The sequence below is a fragment of the Notolepis coatsorum genome (assembly GCF_963971535.1).
Source record: "Notolepis coatsorum genome assembly, chromosome: 7".
Taxonomy (NCBI): domain Eukaryota; kingdom Metazoa; phylum Chordata; class Actinopteri; order Aulopiformes; family Paralepididae; genus Notolepis; species Notolepis coatsorum.
Genome location: NC_140171.1, coordinates 142,726,986 through 142,751,987, shown reverse-complemented (window position 1 = coordinate 142,751,987; position 25,002 = coordinate 142,726,986). Strand labels below are relative to the sequence as shown.

At 42.0% G+C, this 25,002-nt stretch overlaps 1 protein-coding gene across 1 annotated transcript in view; it reads left to right on the top strand.

The window, feature by feature from the left end:
• The window catches only part of brat1 (BRCA1-associated ATM activator 1), a gene marked incomplete at its 3' end in the record, with an annotated part of 67,189 nt that overhangs the window by 3,769 nt on the left and 38,418 nt on the right, over positions 1-25,002 (top strand). The window contains exons 3-8 of the mRNA XM_084318420.1: positions 18,263-18,417; positions 18,541-18,688; positions 20,145-20,622; positions 21,505-21,630; positions 23,775-23,866; positions 24,595-24,701. Of these exons, the coding sequence (XP_084174546.1) occupies positions 18,263-18,417; positions 18,541-18,688; positions 20,145-20,622; positions 21,505-21,630; positions 23,775-23,866; positions 24,595-24,701 (1,106 nt within the window). The remainder of the gene's footprint in view (positions 1-18,262; positions 18,418-18,540; positions 18,689-20,144; positions 20,623-21,504; positions 21,631-23,774; positions 23,867-24,594; positions 24,702-25,002) is intronic.

Sequence of the window (25,002 nt, the reverse complement as noted above, 5' to 3'; positions counted from 1 at the left end):
CCGTTTGAGGAAGTGTCGGGTTACACTATGCCTACGTCCCCGACACACACGCAGTCAAGTTTGTGTATGTGTGTGTGTCCGACGTGGGAGAGAGAGACTCACATTTTCGTGACATTACACACACTTCTGCAGTCCCTCCCGCCGTCCCTCTCTCTCTCTCTCTCCCTCCCTCTCGCTCGTTCTCTGCCTGTGAAAACCCTTGTGAGGAAGTGTCGGGTTACACTGCACTAGGGGTGGACGGTATAAACGGTATAAATTTGCACTACGGTATGGATTTTGACTATGAGTCATTCTACAGAAACGCACACTTTTGGAATAGCAACATGTCTTAAAATATAGTTAATTTTCCTACATTTAAACTTAAGTTACAATATTGGTTAACCCTTTGACTTGATGAATCCACATAAATGAGAGCTTAATGATTTTAATCAGGTTTGTGAAAAGTGTGATTGTGTGACGTTTGCTTATTAACACAATCATATCTTTGCTATAAAAATAATAACAATATTTGAAGGACAGTCATACAAATGTAATGATAGTATCCTTAACATCCTAACTCTTGAATGAAGCAAAGGTCAATTGATATAAAATCATTTACAAGTAAAATGTGACACGTTTGATTTCATATGACCCAAAAAAAACACAGTAACACCAGTGACACAATAAAACACCAGTGACACAAAGAACACTAAAGATTGTTTTATTCAATATCAATTACTTATTTGAGATAGAAAATGGTGTATTTAGTACAAAACCAAAGATTATCACTGACATTAAGTCAAATAACTTTAGTTATTTATATATATTTATTTTATATATATATATATTATATATATATATTTATATAATTTATATTTAGTTGTGATCATGAAATGGGTACTAATGAGTTATATTGTATGCATAACAACTTATTTAAAAGCTTTTACTAAAGCTTATTTACACAAGATAGTCACTGGTATTACTGGTCGTCACTGGTGTTACCATGAAGAGCAGTAACACCAGTGACTGTAACACCAGTGACCATTTTCATGAAATCTGTATTTTACAAAATGGCAGCTACAGTACCTCAAACCACATGTTGCTAATCATACTAAACTCACTAAAATATGTAATTTAATCAATTTGTATTGATTATTGAGTATTGATATCTTCTTAAAAAATAGGCCATACCAGTGACTCTAGCTAAATGTCTCGTATGAAATTATGAGATAAATGAGAACATTTCCAACATTTGAAAAAAAGACAGCAGACTCACAATGTACCTTTCTTCACAGTTCTTCAGGAAGTAGGACGTAGGAAGTAGGAAGTGATGTCACAAGTCTTTGGATTTTTTTCAGAATAGGGATTTTTGTTAAGCGGTAACACCAGTGACATGACACCAGGGGACAGCTATTTCCATTATATTATTTATAATATTTAGTTAGTATTTAATTTTTTTATGTTAGCCACTTCATACATGTGATAGTGGTGTATACATTCTTGCATTTAAAATGGGAGAGAAATATATTTGTAAACTCTAAATATGCCCCTAAACCTCAATACATGACATTGGGGACAAGCACTTTTCTTGTACTTGGAATTTCATATAATTGATTAAAAACAAATATTGCCCAATTCTTGCCTCAAATAGGTATAATTGTTCAAAGAACATTTTACATTATTCAAATATATAAATTAAATGTGACTACAAAGTCTGTTTAAAGTGTATGCTTTCTGCAAAGGCTGGGGACAACCTAGGATGGCTTAGAGTAGACGACAGAGTACAGCAACTTGCAATGGGCCTGGTCTACAAGATACACTACACGACCAAGGTACCCATGTACATGTCAAAATACTTCCCAAAGGTCAGTGAATACCACGATCACAACACCAGAGGGAGCTCCACAAATCATGTTAAACCCAGATTCGGCTTAAACAAGGGACTAAACACGTTATTACTAGAGGTGGGCATAGATTAATTTTTTTAATCTAGATTAATCTATCTGCAATCCTGGATTTAATCTAGATTAATCTAGATTAAAATGGCTCAAAAAAAAAAAAAAAAATGCCAAAGGCATTCAAAATATGTGTGTTCTACCCAAATAATGACCAGAAGTAAGTCCTTACTTTTTCTTTCCTCCTTATGTTTCTCAGGCCAGGTGGCCCATTACACCATGAGCCCATCTCCCGTTTCCAAAATGCATTACAGACTGTTTGAAAAAGCTGTTTTGCTATGATAATTGGTAATGAAATATCAAAATAATGTTCAATAAGATGTACTTGTGTGTAATAAGTTGTTTTATTCAGAAGTTAACACAAATAAATAATATTACCAGTACAGTACAGTATAGTATCTAGCACACTCTCAGGAGCAAAACAGAAAGAAGCATTTCAAACTTGAACTATGTGACATGGCTTGAATCAACTGCTCCAGTGGAGTTGCTCAGTGGCCAATGGTGTCAACTGTGGTTGTACTGGGCAGCTCCCAGGTGTGAATGGAACTGTGTGAATGTGAAGCAGGGCGTTCCTGAAAAAGAGCATCTGTGCTCAGCGAACCTACCCTGGGTAAATAAAGGTAAAAAAAAGAAAAATGTTAAAAAAATGTTAAAAAAAAAAGATTTTTTAGATTAATGCGTTAATTATATTATCGCGTGATACTAGTATAGCGTTAACGCAGCACGTTAACGCAGCACGTTAACGCCGTTAACGGCCCAGCTCTAGTTATTACACAATTATGCCACATCAATGTGGAACGCCCTACCTAAAGCTGTAAAGGAATGTGAATCACTACCCACTTTCAAAACCACTCTCAAGGAACACCTACGGGAGACTGCAATTCGAAACTGGCCCCTGTAAATGTCCTAACCCAACCCCCTCCAATGTACAGTAACTTACCTAGTATGGTTTTGTCAATATTCCAATGTACAGTTTTGCTTGTTTGTACAGTGTTCCCCCCCCAACCCCCTCCAATGTACAGTAAATGACCTAGTATGGTTGTCAATATTCCAATGTACAGTTTTGCTTGTACAGTGTTTCCCCCTCCTACCCAACCTCCTCCAATGTACAGTTTCTACGTCAAATGTATATACTCCCTTTTCTGGACTCTTTTTGTATCACAAACAGTACTGTATTTGCAAATCTGGTATGTCATAAATGTATAGATGTAGCAGTACTGTCTATCTGTATGTCATGTATGTCCTGATGAATTGAAAATGGGGGACCCTGATGTAAACGAGACGAAAGTCTTTCTCTGGTCTGCATCTCCTTAACAATTGTGTGTATTGAGCTGTACTGTATTGTACCCATTCTGCAATCTGTTTTCAATCAATCAATCAATCAAACAGAAAAGTGTGCGTTTCTGTAGAATGACTCCTATACCTTGTGACCGGTAGACTAGAGCAGCTCTAAAGTAGCAATGACGTTAACGTTACTTGATGATTCACTCAACGTTTGCAGTGGTCGTTGCATAGTGTTTAATTGTACTGAGGTTTTCTCCACTTGCTCACGGACCTTGCCATAATAGTGTTGGCATTTCAATTTGGCTAAGGAGGCTGAGAGGAGACTTGATTTAGCGCAGCAATGGGCTAATGTTAGCCTCTAAGCTAACTCACATTAGCCACTAAGCTAACGTTCTAATGTGACTCTGCCGGTGTTGTGCCAAAATCCTACCCCTTGCCATAATGTTACCAGTCAGCGTTGGTTAATACTGCTGGAGCATTGGTTCATTTTGGTCCGATTTTCTTGTGCGATTTTGCGCGCCGCGTGGGAGTAAATTCGAGACACATATTCGGTTGCAAAAAGGTGTCCCACGGTCTCCTCTATGGCCGCGAATATTTTCACGCGGATCGGAATCACGGCGCGCCCGTGGGACACTTTTCTGTTTCGGCGAGTTTATTCCACGCTTTCGGCTTTCCTTTTCTAAGCATTTTCGGGGCTACATGTGAATGAGTAAAAGTTGCGGGACGCCCAGATGTACCCACGGTAGAAAGCTCGCGTGGAGCCCATAATAGGCTCACTTAATACAGCGTTTTTAAAATCACGCGACATTTTCAGGGTCGCAAGCCGACCTTTTCCCCTCGTTTTCGATGATGGAAGTGATTTAGGAAAAGCTTCGGCACGCCGAGAGGTACCCGTGGATTTATTCTCGCGAGGATCGGGGCAATATTCGGCCGGTGGGAGCAGTCACACGCAAGTTATTGAATTGGGGTGGGGTAAAATTATGGCACCACACCGGCACAGTTCCATTAGTGAGGAAAGGGGGGGCGGGGTATATTGACGAGGCTTGACAACAGAGGTTCAAAGATAACTTCACATTTATTTGGCTATTCGTTTCTCTATATAGCTTTATCCATCGGGGCTGCTCCCGTTTCTGTGTGTTGACAAATCCTGGTGTGACGTCATCACCTACGGCATCTTAGGAAGCTCAAACCTCAAACTCAAACCTATTATCTCTCTCTCTCTCTCTCGCTCTCTCTCTCTCTCTCTCTCTCTCTCTCTCTCTACGTTGTCAAACATGTACACTAAAGTTAACTTATGTTGGAGTTGTATTGTGTTTGAGTTGTTTGAGGGAAAGAAACCTCCTGTCCTGCTGTAGTTTTTATTTTCACTTTGTGTCGCTTGATTTGATTGTATTTAATGAAAACAGTGTTTTTCAGAGATGGAAGTAACTTGAGAAAGGGGTTTGCATTTTTCTATGGCAGTTTTGCACAATAAATGTTCTTAAAATACCTCTGTACTATGTGAAATATGTCCTAGTAATACAAGAGTACAGTAATAGCTGCCAGTGTTTTACCCCTTCAGAAGCATTATATAGACATTTTAAGATAAATGAATATACCGTGATATATACCGTTACCGTCTATGCTTCAAATTATACCGTGATATAAATTTTAGACCATACCGCCCAGCCCTACACTGCACTACAACCATAGAGGGGGCGTTACTGCAGATCAATGCTATGTCGACGTCACAGACTGATGAGTCAATATGGTAATTAGAGACACAGACCCATTGATACTAACCTGTATTACTATAAAACCATGCTAAACACAGAAAAAAGGCATTTATAATGCATGTCCCCCTTTTTTTTTTTTAAAGATTTATTTTTTAGCGTTTATCGCTTTATTCTACTGGGCAGTCCAGTAGAGAGAGAGAGAGGTGAATCGGGAGACAGAGTGGGGGGAAGACATTCGACAAATAACGACGGGTTCCGGCCGTGCCGCGACTCAGCACGTTATGTGGTTCGCCACTGGGGCACCCATGCATGTCCCCTTTAAATCAACTTTCCAGCCTCCTGTCAACTGTCAAATGATGTCAACTGTCAACCTGAATTAACATTCAGTATTCAATATGGTCTGATATTAACATTCAGTATTCAATATTGTCTGATTCAATATTAACATTCAGTATTCAAGTAGAACAGCTAGCTAGCCGTTGTGGACACTCACCTTTCCACAGCAAAACGGTAGGCAAGGCACCTTGGTTGAGAAATGCAGGTTTCAGTCTATGTGTTGTAGGATAGACAGTCTATCTACAATGAGATCTTGAGACAATTGTTGAATATATATATTCAACAATCCTAGAACATTTAATGTTCTAGAATGTGTCTATTATGACATCATACTGTGACATCACAAATGTTCTAGAATGTTTGATTATGACATCATACTGTGACATCACAAATGTTCTTCTTCTTTAGAATTTCAGGCAGTGTAGACGCATCGTGGCGTATTACTGCCCTCCGCAGTTCTTTTGATGAGCTCTTCTTCTTCTTCTTCTTCTTCTTCTTCTTCTTCTTCTTCTTCTTCTTCTTCTTCTTCTTCTTCTTCTTCTTCTTCTTCTTCTTCTTCTTCTTCTTCTTCTTCTTCTTCTTCTTCTTCTTCTTCTTCTTCTTCTTCTTCTTCTTCTTCTTCTTCTTCTTTCTTCTTTTGAATTTCCAGCAGGCGTATTACTGCCCTCCTCAGTTCTTATACTACGCTAGTGGTGTGCCATAGTTAGGCCTCTGGTAAACCAACTTTTGATTGTTTACCCTCTTCTTCTTCTCATCTTCAAAACACATTACTATCGACTCTATCTCCTTCTTCTCTGCTCCTGTCTACTCTACACTGTAGCACCCACTCCACACACTTTATAGCACACACTCACTTTAAACAAACACACTGTAGCACCCACTCCCCACACTTTATATTTATTGATGAAGGATTGCACTACAACTCGTACACCTTACTGTAAATTGTACCTAAATTGTACCTCATCCCATTTCTGCTTTGCACTATATAGTACTGTACATTAGTACACTGCATAGTATTGTATATTTAAGCATTACATCACACGCAGGAGTGGTTTGTGACCAATAAACCATGCCTAGGGGTGGTTGTTAGGCCCGAGGCGCAGCCGAGGGTCGTTAGACCCCCCTAGGCATGGTTTATTGGTCACAAATCACGACTGCACGTGGTGTAAAGCTTTTATACAACTGCCAGATTCATCCAACCTTATTTCTATACAATAAACACACATTAATCGAAGATTTATTGAAAAAACCATCCGCCAGAAAAAGTAGTTCCCACAACTCCATGTGGAAGCAGCTTGAAGTGCATCCAACCAAACTAACACATCCAACTGTGTATTATTGGAATGATTGAGAGAAGTTGCCTCATGTGGAAGCAGCTTGAAGTGCATCCAACCAACTAACACATCCAACTGTGTATTATTGGAATGATTGATTGAAAATGTATTAAAACGTTTTCTTTGCCCTATAGGAAAAAAACGTTTTCTTCGCCCTATTTTTTTATTTATTTCTTTTAGCCTAAACTTAACCAGTTGGAAACCAGGGGTACAGTAATAAAATTAGCAATCAACCAATCAATCAATTCAATAGACCATGCTCACTTAAAACAGCGCTGCTTCTCTCTCAGTCTGACTCCCCCGCTGTTGCAGACAGGAGTGTGTGTGTGTGTGTGTGCGTGTGTGTGTGTGTGTGTGTGTGTGTCACAGTGTGTGTGTGCGTGTGTGTATGTGTGTGTGTGTGTGTGTGTGTGTGTGTGTGTGTGTGTGTGTATGTGTGTGTGTGTGTTTGTGGGTACGCCAGCGTCGGACAGTGTGAGAGAGAACGCTGCAAGAAAGTAGGAAGGAAGAAATTTAAATCAATCAATTAATCTATCAATCAATCCGCGATTTTTCTTTTGTTCTAGATTGAGTCAAGACCCATCAATTACATCATCCAACATTGTTTAAAATACTAACACATTCCCCTTGACAGAATCGCTTCATATTTAGTCGTTATGGTGCTTTCAACATAACCATTTGATCTCCGCGATCCTGTTTTCTCCCGGAGTGAGCCGGGGAGGGTTATGTGATTTGGTTGTGGGCGGGTCCTGAGCCCAGGACCGTGGATTGTTACCAATAAAGACGTGTGAATGGCCAATCAGAATCGAGAAATTTGCATGCCGTTGTATAATATATGGTAACTCAGTTACGTCTATTCTGCATCGAACATTGTACATATGTCTATACTGAACACTGTGACCTCATTTCCTACTTCTAAATTACATGCTATACTATGTTATTTGATACTATCTTGTCTAGCGCAGTCTCTGGAGCGTAACAGTAAGAAGCATTTTGTATGAAAGTATTCTGTACTTCTGTATGACAACTATTAAAGAAACTTGAAACTTGAAACTCTTGCCTGTCCAATACTAATAAATACAATACCGCTATATCCTCTGGTACAACTCTGAAGCGTGCAGAAATGTCAGCACTGCCTCTGTGATCAGCTGGTGGTTCTCATTATCCATGCCAAAGAAAGATTTAAGAGAGAAGGAAGAGACTCCCAACTCTACCAGACTTTTATAAAAGATTTCCTTCTCTTTCCTATACCTTTCACATTCTAGGAACTAGGAAGACATGCCAGACAGTTTCAGTCTCTCCACATTCACACCGCCCATCTGGATGTTTTCCCACAATGCATAAGGTACTGTTCAACCCACAGTGTCCCAGCCTCAATCTACACATCTTCACCCTATCACTCCTAGACCCATATCCATCCACCTTGATTTTGACCCGAGGCTGCAGAGAGAAATAGTGCCTTCCCTTGGTCCCCCTTTCCCACTCAGCCTGCCACTCAGCCTCAACTCCTTTCTTTATCTTCTCTCTGAGTTCTACTCTTCCCATTGAAATGCCTATCTCTTCCTCCCTTCCCAGGCTCTGTTTGGCAAGGGAGTCAGCCATCTCATTTCCCACAATCCCAGCATGCCCCGGAACCCAACAAAACTCCACTGACCAGCCTGCCTTCGCAATCCTATATAAAACCAACATTATTTCCTGAATGAGATCAGGGCGAGCTTTAGACCCACCTGCACTCAGAGCCATCAGTGCAGCAGCCGAGTCAGAACATATAATCACCTGGCTTGGTCCCACTTCCTCCACCCACCACAATGCCCAGAGAATGGCAAGCAACTCTGTCACAAATACAGAGCTGCCATCAGATATTCTTTGTCCCTTACCGATCCCTAACCGAGGCACACACCACCCAAAGCCTGCCCTCCCACTTTCAGGATCCACAGAGCCATCAGTGAAAACCTCCAGAGACCCTGAGTCCAGAAGGAACCTCTCTATTTCTCCCACAATCTCGCCCTTATCATCCTCCATCAAGAACCTAAATTCAATGACTCGATCAGGAACTAGCCAAAATGGCACTGACAGCCAACGAGTGTGCTCCGCAACCCCCACCTGATGCAATCTCAAATTCTGTCCGACCACTCGCTATAGCTCCCGGGACTCGAGCTCGACACAATGGATAGCGATCCGTTACCAATAACTCGATAAACAACATGATTTGGACGTATATACTATTATACAACCTGGAGATGGATCGCATATTTCAACATCCCATAATAGGAATCTTTTTGCTCCACGCTCATCGCCCAATGGCCCGAGGAGACTGGGGTAAGTTTCAGCGTTTATTTTTACCGTGTTCGATACAAACTGCTCTAATGATCATATCACCCACACTACATGAATCATCTAACGTTGGCCACGGAATTATAAACGACCCCCCCCCCATCCGGTCAACATCAGATGATAAGTAGTAACTTCTAGAAGCACTTCCATTTGACATTTTTTATCTGGTGCCGATCGCTATCAAACTGTATTTGATCATCAATATAATGCATTTAGGGCTATAAATCACGTTCTGCAGAATGCTGCAGAAAACGATAAAAACATATTTATACTTTAGACCGTATTTTAGTATGAATATGTGTGTAACGGCCAAAATGGACTTAATGTGCAATGGATTTATGTGACCAGGGGGTGGCGCTTCTTTTATATAAGCGTCAGGTACACCTGTAGGAGGAGGAGTTTTGACCCGGAAAAGGCAATGGTTTTTGACCGCACGCACGTACGACGCAGGTCTCAGGTCGAAATGTTTGTATCCAATTAGGTATCATATTCATTATCGTTTAATCAGTTTAAGGAACAAAAACAAGGATATTCTGTTTGCACGGTGAAGCAAATAAATATCATTTTCCAAGAAAGCTGCCTGCATTGTGTCATTGGGACAAGGACTGTTTGGTATGAGACCAGGAATATAACTGCGCGTCAGCCAGTCTAACTGGGGATCAAGATTTCTCAGTAGCTCCGTATAAGACGGGAGCTCCTTTAATATTAGTCAAAAACCACGCACCAGTTGGACTCTTGCTTGGAGACTGGGGAAGATTCGATGCGTTAGGGGACGTCGGAGAATCTCCACCGGAGGAAGGCGAGGAGCTGCTGTTGTTGTTGTGTGGAGGTGCTGACCCGAAGTGGCTGAGGATCAGTACTGGACCGCGAGTACTGTTCCGTGAGGCGACATCATGGTACCCAACGCAAGGAGGTATGTGAATAGCGCTATATAAATACATGGCCATGTAAAATTGTGTGCACACATAACTTGGGGTTGAGCGTAAATCCATGGTTGCTGAAGAGGAATAACACTTGACTACGCGGACCTTTTTTGTAGTGACTATGTTGCGCGACTCGTCACCAGCCGTCTCGTTTTAAGTCAGACAATCTAATAACATGGCGACGCGCAAAACGGCATCACACGTTTCCATGGAGACCACAGCGCGCTCCGCTGTTAGCGGTGACGTCACTGGGAAACGTGTCGTTAAAATGACTGCCAAGGCTGTTGCAGAACATTGTGGCAAATTGGTTGCCAGCAGAAAACGTAAATTTAACATGGCAGCCAAGATAAAAGATTCAATTCTTGGTTTCATGTTAAATAATGAGAAGGAAAAAGTAGAGAATGCTCTTACAGATTTGAATCAGGTGTGTTATGAGGCGAAATGCATACATGACAATCTTCTGTTGGGTTATACGTTACATGATGAAAAAGAAGAACAAGACACCTGGTTTAAAGCAAAAATGTTGTCAATCAATGAGTGTATTTCAAATGCAAAACTGTGGGTTTCAAATATTGAAGGTATAACGAATGTACATGATAAATATGATGGTAAAACAACTGAAGGTGATTTGCATTTAATGGATGATGGTATTGCTCCAAATGACAGTGTGTCAAACATTGTGAGCAAATATTCTAAAACAAGTAGCAGGTCATCTGCCAAGATTTTAGCTGAAGCCGATAGAGCTGCACTTCTCGCTCGTGCTGATTCTCTAAAAGAAAAACATGCTTTGGAGGAGCAGGAGCATCAGTTGAAAAGAAAAAAGGAACAACTAGAGGTGGACACTGAATTGGCTGCAAGCACTGCAAGGTTGGCCGTGTTGCACTCCTCTGAAAGTAAGCGTTCATCTCGTGCACCTTCAAATGCAATGAATTCCTATTTTGAAAGGGAACACCACAAGCTAAATCCTGTTGCAAGAGAATACCAACCTGGAACATTAACACAACGAAGTAAATTGACACAATTGTCAATACCACCAAACAAGCCTGTGGATGTGAGACCAAAGGAACGTGGTCAATGGCATAGCACTGCTGCTAACCGCCAATATAATCACAACCACAAGGAACAGGAAAGCAGAATGGGAACAACTGACAATGTTCAAATCAATTCAAACCAACCTGCAAATATGCTTACCATCATGGAGAGGCAAAATGAGATAACTGCTGCTCTGGTGCAGCAACAGCATTCCAGGTCTCTGCCACCACGAAATATCCCAACATTTGAAGGTGACCCTCTCCAATACAGAACATTCATCAAAGCATTTGAACAAGGAGTGGAGGAAAAGGCAACAGACGCTGATGCTTTGTATTATCTGGAGCAGTTCACAAGAGGACAGCCACAGGAATTGGTGCGTAGCTGCCAGCATATGGCTCCTGAGCGTGGTTACGCAGTGGCAAAGGGTCTTCTTAAAGAACACTTTGGAAACCAGTACAAAATAGGAAGTGCCTACATGCAAAAGGCCTTGGCATGGCAAACAATAAAATCTGAGGATGTCAAGGCACTTCAAGCCTACTCCTTATTCTTGCGTGGCTGCTGCAATGCAATGGAGGAGCTTCAGTACATGCAGGAGTTGGACATGCCTGTCAACATGAGGGCCATTATATCAAAATTGCCATTCAAGATGAGGGAGCAATGGAGGAGTACGGCTCATGGCATAATGGAAAATACACAGGAAAGAGCTCACTTCGGTGATATGATCAGGTTTGTGGAGCAACATGTTAGCCTTCTTTCTGACCCTCTGTTTGGTGACATACAGGATCCAAATTCTGGTGTGGTTGGCACAACATCTCTCACCAGGTTTGAATCATATCCCAACAGAGTGAAAAGAAACATTGTCGCCACCACAGTAATATCTGAGAGAGCCAAGGAGCTGACATCACCAACACCAGGTACAGTGAATGCTAGGAGAGCTGGATGCCTTTGCTGTGCTCGCAGTCACTCGTTGGAGGAGTGCAAACAACTGCAGGAGAAGAGGCACAAGGAGAAAATGTACTTTCTGAGGGAAAAGGGAGTTTGCTTTGCATGCTTATGTGTTGGTCACATGAGCAGAGACTGCGAAAGGCGCTTGGTATGCAAAGTCTGTGGTCAAACTCACCCCACCCTGCTTCACATCAAAAGGCAACCATTTTCTCCAGAACAGTTACAGCAACCAACTTCACTGCAAACATGTGGACATACAGGGGCCGGTAAGGACCGGTGTGTATTAGCCATTCTCCCTGTGAATGTGAAAGCAGCAAACGGAAACATAGTACAAACATACGCCTTCTTAGACCCTGGTAGCTCAGCCACATTCTGCTCTGAACGCCTAATGCAGAGGCTGAATATCACAGGCAGAGGAACCACCTTCCTACTGAGCACCATGGGGCAAGAGACGGGTGTTCCAGCTTACTCCTTGACTGGGTTGGAGGTAGCTGGTTTGGACAGCGATGACTTTTATGTTCTTCCGGAAGTTCTCACACAGAAGAAAATGCCAGTCAAGGCTGAGAACATGGTGACACCTGAAGAACTGTCTAAATGGTCATATTTGTCCAACGTACACATCCCACGCCTAAAAGCAAATGTCGACCTGTTGATTGGAACCAACACTCCCAAGATATTGGAACCTTGGGAGGTCATCAACAGTCACTGGAATGGCCCGTATGCTATAAGGACAGTGCTGGGATGGGTCGTTAATGGTCCACTGAATGGAAACAGTGGTGTTGTGGAGTCAGAGTTTCCCTCTGCTACAGTGAACAGGATCTCTGTGTGCAGACGGGAAGAAATGCTGGCCGATCAGGACAAACACAACTTCAAAGAAGTAGCTGTGAAGGAGAAGGAAGTGTCCAGAGAAGACCTAAGCCATCTGGAAAAATTTGAAAGTTCAGCAGTGCTTCAGCAGGAGAGGTACTGCTTGAAATTACCTTTTAACAAGGAGGTCTGTCTGCCCAACAATGTGGGAGTGACTAGGCTGGATACAGCGTTTGAGGATGGACTCTTGAGAGTTGTAGGAACATTGAGCAGAGGATCAACACCAGAGGAAGCTAAACCTCCACTCATTCTCTCCAAGGACCAGCATGTTTCAATGCTCATTCTCAAGCATGTACACCAGAATCGGAGACATGGTGGAAGGACTCACACAATGTCTAAAGTGAGGAAGAAATGTTGGTTCACCAACGCCCATGCAGCTGAGAAGATCATCGCTGAATGCAGCTTTTGCAAACACTACAGTGACAGTGCAGTGGAGCAAAAGATGGCGGATCTTCCAGCAGACAGAATCCTTCCTGACCTACCACCTTTTACCAACACAGGGGTGGATAAAGGAAGAGGAAACGGGAAAGGAGGGGGAACAGGAAGTCGAAGAACCAGGAAAGGAGGAGGAGCCAGGAGTGCTAACTCGCTTCAGAGAGGAACCGGTGGCATTCATGGGTGACATTCAAGCCATGTTCCGCCAAGTGAAGGTCGCTGAGGAAGGCAGTGATTTTCTGTGCTTTCTCTGGGACATGAGTAGAATTAGTTTGGCAGCTGGAGATATTGTAGTCGTCATGGACTCTTCAGCTCTTCGTGGGTCCTGGCCACTTGGCAGGGTTCTGGAGGTCTTTCCAGACGAACAAGTAGCACCATTGTAAGGCCAGTGACAACTGTGTTTGGTTCATGAAAATGTAGATCCATGCACTTAATCCATGACATGTTTTGGCTCTTATTTGTTTTGTTTATTTTTTGAATTGTTATGTCTGCCTGCCTTAACAATTAGGGGCCGGTGTGTAACGGCCAAAATGGACTTAATGTGCAATGGATTTATGTGACCAGGGGGTGGCGCTTCTTTTATATAAGCGTCAGGTACACCTGTAGGAGGAGGAGTTTTGACCCGGAAAAGGCAATGGTTTTTGACCGCACGCACGTACGACGCAGGTCTCAGGTCGAAATGTTTGTATCCAATTAGGTATCATATTCATTATCGTTTAATCAGTTTAAGGAACAAAAACAAGGATATTCTGTTTGCACGGTGAAGCAAATAAATATCATTTTCCAAGAAAGCTGCCTGCATTGTGTCATTGGGACAAGGACTGTTTGGTATGAGACCAGGAATATAACTGCGCGTCAGCCAGTCTAACTGGGGATCAAGATTTCTCAGTAGCTCCGTATAAGACGGGAGCTCCTTTAATAATGTGAATGAAAAAGTATAACGTTCCTACATCCTGAACGATAGATAATTGACGTTGAATGGGCCATAGTAATGTCAATTTAGCAATACAATTTAAAAAGTTATAGCCCTGCAAAGAAGGGGAACTTCTCCATAGACAAATAGAGGATGGTATAAGGATGTACATAAGCATGGCAGAGAAAGGGTTAATTATTTAAAAATAATAAAAAAAAATTATCAATAATTTTTTTTATTTTATATATATCCTCAAACTAAATCCTCAATTTGAATAAAGTGATTCAAACTTTGTCAGGGTTTTTCGAACGGACGTTCGAACCTCCGTTTTTAATAAACGTTATTTTTTTTATCCTCAAACTAAATCCTCAATTTGAATAAAGTGATTCAAACTTCGTCAGAACACCAACACAGACAAAATAAACATACTGGTCAAAAAAGCAAGCTCTGTGGTGGGAGCGGACCTGGACAGTCTGGAGGTGGTGGGGGAGGACGAGGAGGAATCTGTATGCTATCCTTGAGAACCCCTGCCACCCCCTCCATGATGAGCTGACCGCAATGCGGTCCACGTTTAGCCACAGACTTATCCCCCCCGACATACCACAAAGCGCTTCGGGCAGTCCTTTAATCAGGCTCCACAACCAGGCAGGGCCAGGACGGGCCAACTGCCGTGGACTGGAGGAGCTGGGTTGTGGACTGTAACCAATTAATTTAATTATTTAACATCATGATTGGACTTGTTTCTTTTTCTTTTCACCACTTTTAGCTTTTATCCCTATTTTAGCTCTTTTTATCCCTATCCTATGTCCATCTTGTTTTTAACACATACTAATAAGTGTATGTTATGTATTAATTGTTTCCACTAACTGTTTTTAAATTTCTGCTATGCTGTAATGGACATCTGAATCTCCCCTTGGGGATAAAGGTTTTCAATTCAATTCAATAGCAGATCTTCTACCTCAGACACCACTACAGGTGGCTTAGTATCTGTGGAATCCTGTGTCGGAGCCTCACTTTGTCCCTGACATTGACTGTCCATAGCTGCTTCCTCCTCATCTGTGCTGCTTTCATGGTCCTCAACTTCTTCTTGTACTGGTACTTCTGCCTCTGCTCTCCTCGTTGGCTGCCTTGCTCGAGTATCCATAGTGTACATAATTTATAAAATGTCCTATAATAGTAATAACACAGTACAGCTCGAGCTATCTCTTAATTGTTATAATAATAGTAATAATAATAATTTGTATAGATATTTTCCAATTGCTCAAATCTAGCTATAGCCACTGTAACAACCTCAATTTAATGTGCCAGTGGTCAATGGTATTGCAATTACTGGAAGAACTAGAGTAACTAAATGTGAATATTACCTAAAGTTGTATTCAATGCATGGTAAGCATATTTAAAATATGTTTGTTAACCCCAAGCCCTGCTGCTTTACCTCCCTCTCCTTCAACTGGGAGCTGGCCTGAGGGAAGGGGACAAGGGGTACTGATCCTGAAGCCGCAGATGTACATTAGAGCAGATGGGATTAGCATGTAACATTATACAGGTTAGGTTATCTAGCCATAGCAAAAGGGCATAGCTGCTGGATACAAATTCACTGGGCTCATCTACACTCTGTCATAATCTGAACCATCTGGACACAGACAATCCTCTGCCACCCTCTGGCGCTCTGTTTGCGGTACTGCAGAACTGCCTACTCATTGTCTGGAGCTTATTGACTGTGTATTAATGTGTTCCCCTTGTATTTGTTATCGGTCCTGTGTGCTCCCCAGTATGTTCAGATGTCTGCCTATTAGTCTAGTGTCCTTGTCTTGTTGTATTATTTCTGTCCCTGTAATATTGTTCTAGTCTAGTCCTCTTGTATTCATTGTATTAGTATTCTTGTGTCCTAGCCTTCAGACCCAGCTGTTTCTTGTCAGTCTAATTATTTCAGTATATATTTGTGCCGCCCTCTGTCTTCCAGCGTTGCGCCATTGTGTTCTGTCTACCCCTGTATCCTGCCGTGCTGTTCTGTTCACCCCGTGTCTCTGTGTATCCTATGCCTTCGTGTTCCATGCCATTCCTGCCTTCCGCGGAATTGCCCTTTGTCATTCTGTATTTCCCTGTGAGTCCGTTCCTGCTTCCTAGCCATATTTTCCAGCACAGCTGAGGCTTTTGTTTCCGTGTTTTGAAGTTCACTTTTGTTTGGTCCCCCTGTAACGTGTATCCTCGTGTACCATTCCTCCAGTAAAACTTGTCAATTGCAACGTCGACTCGTGCCTTGTCTCTCTCACTCTACACTGTCCTCAGGGCTGTACACTGCGACGAGATGATCGCAAATTGCCCCTTAATTTGGCCTGTGCGAGTGGAAAATAATATTTGGGGGCAAGGTTGCGAGTAGTGATTTCAACCCTTCATTCGCATTTCACTCCTAAATTAATCCATACAAATTGGATAAAAAGAAATAGTAAAACATTAGCCTACAACCAGGGCTGTACAGTGCGACATAATGTTGCGGTTGTAATTTCATTAGACAGACCAGCGCGGACCTTTAATAACATGCAATTTAATTGACACAAGCAATGGGCTAACGTTAGCTGCTAACCAAGTTATCCATTAGGACTATGCTAAGCTAACTAGCTAACGTTAGCTGCTAACCCTGGAAAATGCTCAAAGCAGACTCCACAACACTAGTTCCATTCGTGAGGAAAGGGGGTGGGTTATATTGACAACGCTTGACAACAGAAGTTTAAACATAACTTCATATTTATTGGTTATTCGTTTCTGTATATCATCCAGTTTCCATCTCCGTGTGTTAAACTCTTCCTGTTTACATTCGAGTGTGACGTCATCACCTACGGCAGCTTAGACGATCAAAACGCGAACCTAGAACAAAACCCGAGGGGGGGGGGCTGGCTCTCTCGTTCGTTCTCGCCCCCTCTCTCTCGCTCTCTCTCTACATTCAATGATTTAAAGTAGCCAAACGTTACAGTATAAATACTAACTGGATAGTTGATGATATAAACATTTCATTTCATTATCTGAAATATTCTAAAATCATTAAGTCTGCTATAAGCCATTATCCCTTTGTGTGTGATTATTATTTTCTCACAGTAGTGTGTATATATATGTGTGTGTGTTTGGTTAAAGTTGATAGAAAACACAGTACTGTGCAAAAAAAAGGCACCCAAGAGTTTTTATATAAATGGTCTTAGATGTAAATATATTTTTTTATTTTCATAAAATTATTTTTTAAAGCATCTTCATGGTTTAATAATGCAAACATATGTTGCAGGGACTTATTATAATCATCATATTGGCGTGACTGTATGCATCAAAGGGTTAAATCAAGCATTTTTAAGTGCTTTGGAGGAAATGTAAAAATATCGCGATATATATCGTGTATCGTGATATGGCCAAAAAATATTGCGATATCATTTAGAGGCCATATCGCCCAGCCCTACTATAATGGTAAAATAGTTATTAAAAAATGTGCCCCTAAAAAATATTTTAGGGAATATATACATATGATGGGGAGGATACTGTACATTAGGAGGGGGTGGGTGGGTGGGAGAGAAATATACATACGGTGGGGAGAGAATATATACATACCGTGGGGAGGAGACTGTCTAATAGGAGGGGGTGGGGGGGTTTGGACATTTACGGTGGCCGTTTGTTTTGTAATTTTGTTTTTAGCGTAATTTTGTTTTTAGCGCCTTTGAGGTGCTTTGGTACCATGAGGTGCAAGCATAGTCGTAGTACCCTTGAATGAGTGCTCCTGCCAGAGTCTTCAGGGTGTTCTTGTTTACCAGAGAGGAGATCTGGTAAACTGTACATTGGAGGGGGTTGAGTTTGGACATTTACAGGGGCCAGTTTCAGATTGCAGTCTCCCGTAGGTGCTCTTTTAGAGAAGTTTTGAAGGTGGGTAGTGATTCACATTCCTTTACAGCTGTGGGTAGGGCGTATTTTGACATGTACATGGGTACCTTAGTGGTGTAGTGTATCTTGTAGACCAGGCCCATTGCAAGTTGCTGTACTCTGTCGTCTACTCTAAGCCATCCTAGGTTGTCAAAGTGGGCAGGGGTGAGGTGGGTTCTAGGAGTCAGGTCAAGCAGTAGTCTGACCAGTTTGTTTTGTGATGTTTGTAATTTAGTTTTTAGCGCCTTTGAGGTGCTTTGGTACCATCAAATGTCTACCAAAACAACCCCATCTCATCATCCTGTTCCCCCAGGTCAAGGTGAGTCCCTGCTGGAGGTCTGTCCATATCTGTTGGAGTTCATATCCACTGTGATTCACAACACCGCGTCAGATCCCAGTGTCCTCTCCTTCACTCTCAAACTCACCGGCCTCTTGGCTGCCAGTGAAAGCAGTTTTGTACAGCTGCAGGTAAGACTTCAAACCCTATCTCCCAACAGGGCAGCGTTTTGCCACACTGCTGTGACCAATAATTTGCCCTGTTTTGTTGTGCAGTGCACACGACCCAATTTGAAAGGTTCTGTACCATTCTAGGAGCACTCTATCCTCACCCTGGCCTATAGCAGTCAGCGCTGGCAAGAGGCGGGGCTCTGGGAGGATCCCTGTATGCGGATTGGCTGGATCCAGGGCCTAAGGAGCATGTTGCAGCACCCCATGGCGCTCCGCTTCCTGGTTGAATCAGGTGGGCTTTGTTGTATTTCATGAAACCTTTTCCCTCTACATCAGACCGGCATCACCATGCCTCATTTTGGGGGGAATGTCTTGAGGGGAGTAAACAGGGTCGGAGGCATTTTGTTCACGATCTACAACTTTAGGGAAAAACAAATAGATGTATGTGAATTGAAACCGGTCTTATTTGACATGCCCTGAGTGGGAGTTGAACCCCGGTCTCCCGCGCAGCGGGCGACATTGCAGACCACTATACCAAGAGGCGTATTCACTGCTTGGTAATGGGTCTGGATGCCTCTGGGGAGTGAGTTTACTTGCAGTACCGCCTAACGTCCACAGCCACTTCACTACACTGTCCATCATGACTGTGGATAGACACGCGGTACCTCTGTTACACTCACCCCCCTAAACTCACTCCACCCAGGGCATCCGGGTCACTGGGCACCACTGTAACTGGTCTTATTTGACATGCCCTGAGTGGGAGTTGAGCCCCGGCCTCCCGCGCCGCGGGCGACATTGCAGACCACTATACCAAGAGGTGAGTTCAGAGGTGAGTTCACCTCTTGGTATAGTGGTAGAGGTGAGTTCACCTCTTGGTATAGTGGTCTGCGATGTCGCCCGCAGCGCGGGAGGCCGGGGTTCAACTCCCACTCAGGGCATGTCAAATAAGACCGGTTACATATGTAAATCATGAAGACGATCAAGTCCCAAAAATAGTAATAACCCCTTAGTGTTACAGTAGGTCACATTCATCAGTGTAATATAGGGATGCACCGATCCGACTTTTTCAGTCCCGATACCGATACCTGAGTTTGGGTATCGGTCAATACCGATACCGATCCGATACCCATTGTTAAAAAAAAATTCTCAAATGTTTAAAAGATATATATATTAAATCCACATTTTTCTTTTTTTATATTAAAATATATTTTGTTTTTAAGAATTGTAAAGGATGTTTTTGATGTGTTGTAAACAAAGACAGAAAATAAACTTCATTCAATTCACAAATTAACACATAGATATAAATGTACTGAATTGTTATTTCTTATTTTATTTCGTATACATTTCTTTTCTTTTAAATCCGATATATATATATTTTTTTACCGATACCCGATCCAGCTATTTTGCTGATATCGGCGGCCGATACTGATACCAATATCGGATCGGTGCATCCCTAGTGTAATATTACATGTCCAGAGATAGGGACATGGGGAACTCTTCTGCCACTAACCGGGGAGACACCATAGGGGAATGACTGATCAAAAGACTGATCAAATGTAACAATAATCACAAACACTCAGTGGTGGCCAGTGTTGGCATTTTGTTTCCCCCCAAAAAAGTTGCATGATTGTGAGTAGAGCCAAAGTACCCGGAATGCACCGGTCTGATATATTTGTAAACGATAATATCATTACTGTGTTCACCTGACACATCATCATGACACATCCATATCCTTTCTCTCTCCACAGAGCTCACTAAGCCCCTCCTCCAACTGCAAACCGATTCGAGTCTATTTGTTGCCTCAGCCACCAATCAGCTCCTTGTTCACATCCTGGCCTTCTTTCAGCCAGTCTCATCGAGAAGTTTAAACGGCATGGACAAAAAAGAGGAGCAAGAGGAGAGGACAAAGGTTCCCATGCAGGAACCTGCTGTTACAGATACAGACACAGAGCATCTGGCTGTCTCCATGGGAACCAGTCCTGAGTATACAACTGTCACCATGGCGATCTTAGAGCACTTAAAGGTGTCATTGGTCCCTGAGGAGAAGGCAGACCTCCATAAGAGCCTCCAGAGCCTCAAACTGCTGGCCCTGCTCTTTGCCCAGGCCAGAGCTCCTCTCCGGGCCATGTTGCTCAGGACAGTCCCAGGCTCTCTGGAAGCTCTTGTTTCAGCAGGCCACAGCCAGATCACAATACCTCTAATGAACGTCCTTCTGACTGCATACAGGTAGACCTATTCTGTCTCACACAAACACAACACCTCTAATGAATGTCCTTCTGACTGCATACTGTACATGTTTATTCTGTCTCACACAAACACAACACCTCTAATGAATGTCCTTCTGACTGCATACTGTACATGTTTTATTCTGTCTCACACAAACACAACACCTCTAATGAACGTCCTTCTGACTTATAAATCGTACACACATTTTCGTCAATGAGGCTCAACTTAGCCTACATCTGCATACAGGTAGGCATGTTCTCTCTCACACACAAACACAACAGAAGCTTACATCTGCATACAGGTAGGCATGTTCTCTCACGCACACAAACACAATAGAAGCTTACATCTGCATACAGGTAGGCATGTTCTCTCACGCACACAAACACAATAGAAGCTTACATCTGCATACAGGTAGGCATGTTCTCTCACGCACACAAACACAATAGAAGCTTACATCTGCATACAGGTAGGCATGTTCTCTCACGCACACAAACACAATAGAAGCTTACATCTGCATACAGGTAGGCATGTTCTCTCACGCACACAAACACAATAGAAGCTTACATCTGCATACAGGTAGGCATGTTCTCTCACGCACACAAACACAATAGAAGCTTACATCTGCATACAGGTAGGCATGTTCTCTCACGCACATAAACACAATAGAAGCTTACATCTGCATACAGGTAGGCATGTTCTCTCACGCACACAAACACAATAGAAGCTTACATCTGCATACAGGTAGGCATGGTCTCTCTCACACACAAACACAACAGAAGCTTACATCTGCTGTCATGATTTTATGGAGAAAAATTTGATTATGAAATACAATATATTATACTTTTTTCTTTTGAATACAATTATTTTTAAATCTTCCCTCAGCTGTCCTGAGCGTGATGGTACTGTCCCAGACCAGACGGTTAGCCGTCTCCTGTCAGCCATGTTGGATACCCACAATCCCCCTGACCTCCTTCACGCTGCTGCCTCCATTCTCCGCAGAGGCCTTTGGTAAGTGTCCAAGAACATCACATTGATATAGAATAACGGTTCTCAAACTACGGGTCGCGAGTCGCGACCCAAAGTGGGGTCGTGGGTAGGTGACAGTGGGTCTTTTTTCCTTTTTTTGGTTTATGTTCTGGCAACATATTTTGCCTAAATATGCCTAGTTTTATAAATGTGTATTGATAACATAGTGCTGTAATACAATTTTCTAATAAATATGCAAGATAAAGTTCAACAACGTGTGCTTTTATTTTGATATTCCTTAATTCCACATTGAAATTACGCGATACATTAAGTGTGGGGTCGCCAAAAAAAATCCTAAATAAAATGGGGTCGTGGTATAAAGAAGTTTGAGAACCCCTGGTTGCACCTCACCCAGAAAAGCCCCTTTTGGGGTTCTATTAACTGTGGAAAGTGGTCAGCAAACTAACACACACCCCCCCCCCCCCCCACCACGCACGCACGCACACACACACACACACACTTCAACTTCAAACTACCGTACTTTATTTCCGGGGGCGGCTGGGTAGCGCAGCGGACTAAGCGCTCGCCTACCACCGCAGAGACACTGGTATCGAATCCAGCTGTCAGCGGTACCTCCGGCTTGGTCAGTCGTGCCTACTAACACAATTGGCAGTGTTAGGGGGTGGGTGTCCTGGTCGTTGTAAACAGCGACTCCTATTGGTCGCTGTTCCTACTGTTCAGCAGGGAAGGGATCTGGGGGAGATAGTGTGATCCTCCCACGCGTTACACTCCCCCGGTGAGAGTCCTTGCTGTCAGGTGAAAAGAAGCGGTTGGTTGACTCCACATGTATCGGAGGAAGACATGTGGTAGTCTTCTCCCTCCCCAGGCCGACAGTAGGGGGCAAAAGCGTGCAACGACCAGGAAGGGAATTGGCATAACGACTAAATTGGGATGGGAGAAAAATAGGGGAAAAAGGGGGAGAAAAGTAGATACAAAAAAATAACTACTTTATTTTCCTTTCTCAACTTCATTTGAGCAGTGGTTAAAAGACAAACATACAGTCACAATACATAGACACTCACCACTATAAAAAAAAACACCAACTACATTCAGTTCAGTTCAGTTCAGTTATTTTTTATTTCGGGTTTTGGACACATAACAATGGTCATTCCATAAATCGCCAAAGTTTTACCAGCTGCTATTGCAGCATTGTCCGAAAAGGGCTAGGGAGAAGCACTAGACTTGTCGGGCCCTACCCCTAAAGACTTACGTTTGGTTTTAAATTTTTATTTCTTTATTTACATACATACATATAGTACACATTACAGTATAGTATACCTGCAGTATATAATAGTATAGTACATAATAGTGTATACAACACATATATAATGTGATATGAGATATATAGTACATGATATATACAATATAATATAGTACCATAATATAATAGTATATAGTGTAAATATAGTTTAATATAATATACAAATGTATTATAATATGATTATATAATGTAATATGATATAACGTACAATACATTAAAACTACAGTACAAAAACACCACTATAAAAAACACCAACTACATTAAAACTACAGTAAAAAAAACACCACTATAAAAAACACCACTATAAAAAAACACCAACTACATTAAAACTACAGTAAAAAAAACACCACTATAAAAAAACACCAACTACATTGAAACTACAGTAAAAAAAAAACACCACTATAAAAAACACCAACTACATTAAAACTACAGTACTTAAAAGCATGCTATATTCAAATCCATATGGAACAATTCTATATGTATATAAATAATAAATAATAATAATAATAATAATAATAATAATAATAATAATAATAATAATAATAATAATAATAATAAAAATAATAATAATAATAATAATAATAATAATAATAATAATAATAATAATACAGATGATATGCGTCCATCAGGTGGAAGGGGAGTCTATTGTTAAGTAGTCCAACCACGTCCACACATACACACACATACACACACACACACACACACACACACACACACACACACACACACACACACACACACACACACACACACACACACACACACACACACACACACACACACACACACATAAATACATACACACACATGCTCATCTGCACTATATTTGGATGCTAGTGACTGTTGGTTTCTCCTGTGACTCTAGCGACTCAGATCACACAGCCAAGGCTGTCAGAATACTGCTGTTACCCCTCGACATCATCACTGGCCTGTCTCTGCTGAGCAAACACAATGCAGGTAACACACACACACACACACGCGCACACACACACACACGCACACACACACGCACACACACGTGCACACACGCACACACACGTGCATGCACACGCACGCACACACAGATACACACATGTGATTGAGATGTGGGGAGGAGAGAGGGAGGCTGAGAGAGAGAGAGATGGGGAAAGAGAATGAGAGCGAGATATGTTAACCCTTTCACTGCCACACAACACATGGTTAACCCTTTCACTGCCACACTACAGAAGGTTAACCCTTTCACTACCACACTACAGATGGTTAACCTTCTGTAGTGTGGTAGTGAAAGGTTAACCGTCTGTAGTGTGGCAGTGAAAGGTTAACCTTCTGTAGTGTGGTAGTGAAAGGTTAACCGTCTGTAGTGGTAGTGAAAGGTTAACCTTCTGTAGTGTGGTAGTGAAAGGTTAACCTTCTGTAGTGTGGTAGTGAAAGGTTAACCTTCTGTAGTGTGGTAGTGAAAGGGTTAACCTTCTGTAGTGTGGTAATGAAAGGTTAACCTTCCGTAGTGTGGTAGTGAAAGGTTAACCTTATGTAGTGTGGTAGTGAAAGGTTAACCTTCTGTAGTGTGGTAGTGAAAGGGTTAAGAGATAGATATAGATAAGATAACTATAATTATACAGTATTTCCATACACACCACACGCACAGATACTCCAGTTTCTCACTGCATGGTCTTGGCAGGTAACTCTGTGTTTGAATGTGTCTCCAGCTCCAGAACAGCAGCACCGTTCACTGTCAGAAGGACTGAACAGTAAAACCTCCTGCATCTCCATGATCTGTGTCTGTCTGACGTACACACCACAAATCACACTCATGGTGAGGAAGATACCTGTTTATTTATTTGTTTATTAGCAAAGGATCTCCATTAGCTGACGCCAAGACGTCAACTAGTCTTCCTGGGGTCCGAGACAACATTAAAACATATACATTGCAATTAAAACATAATACAATTAAAACATAGCAAGACATACCAACCAAGGAAACACAACATAGCAAGACGTACCAACCGAGGAAACACAACAACATTAACACACAAACAAATTATATCTAAATATATACATCAATGGTAACATATTGCATAACTCAACATTATCAATATTGGCTCACATGTAAGATT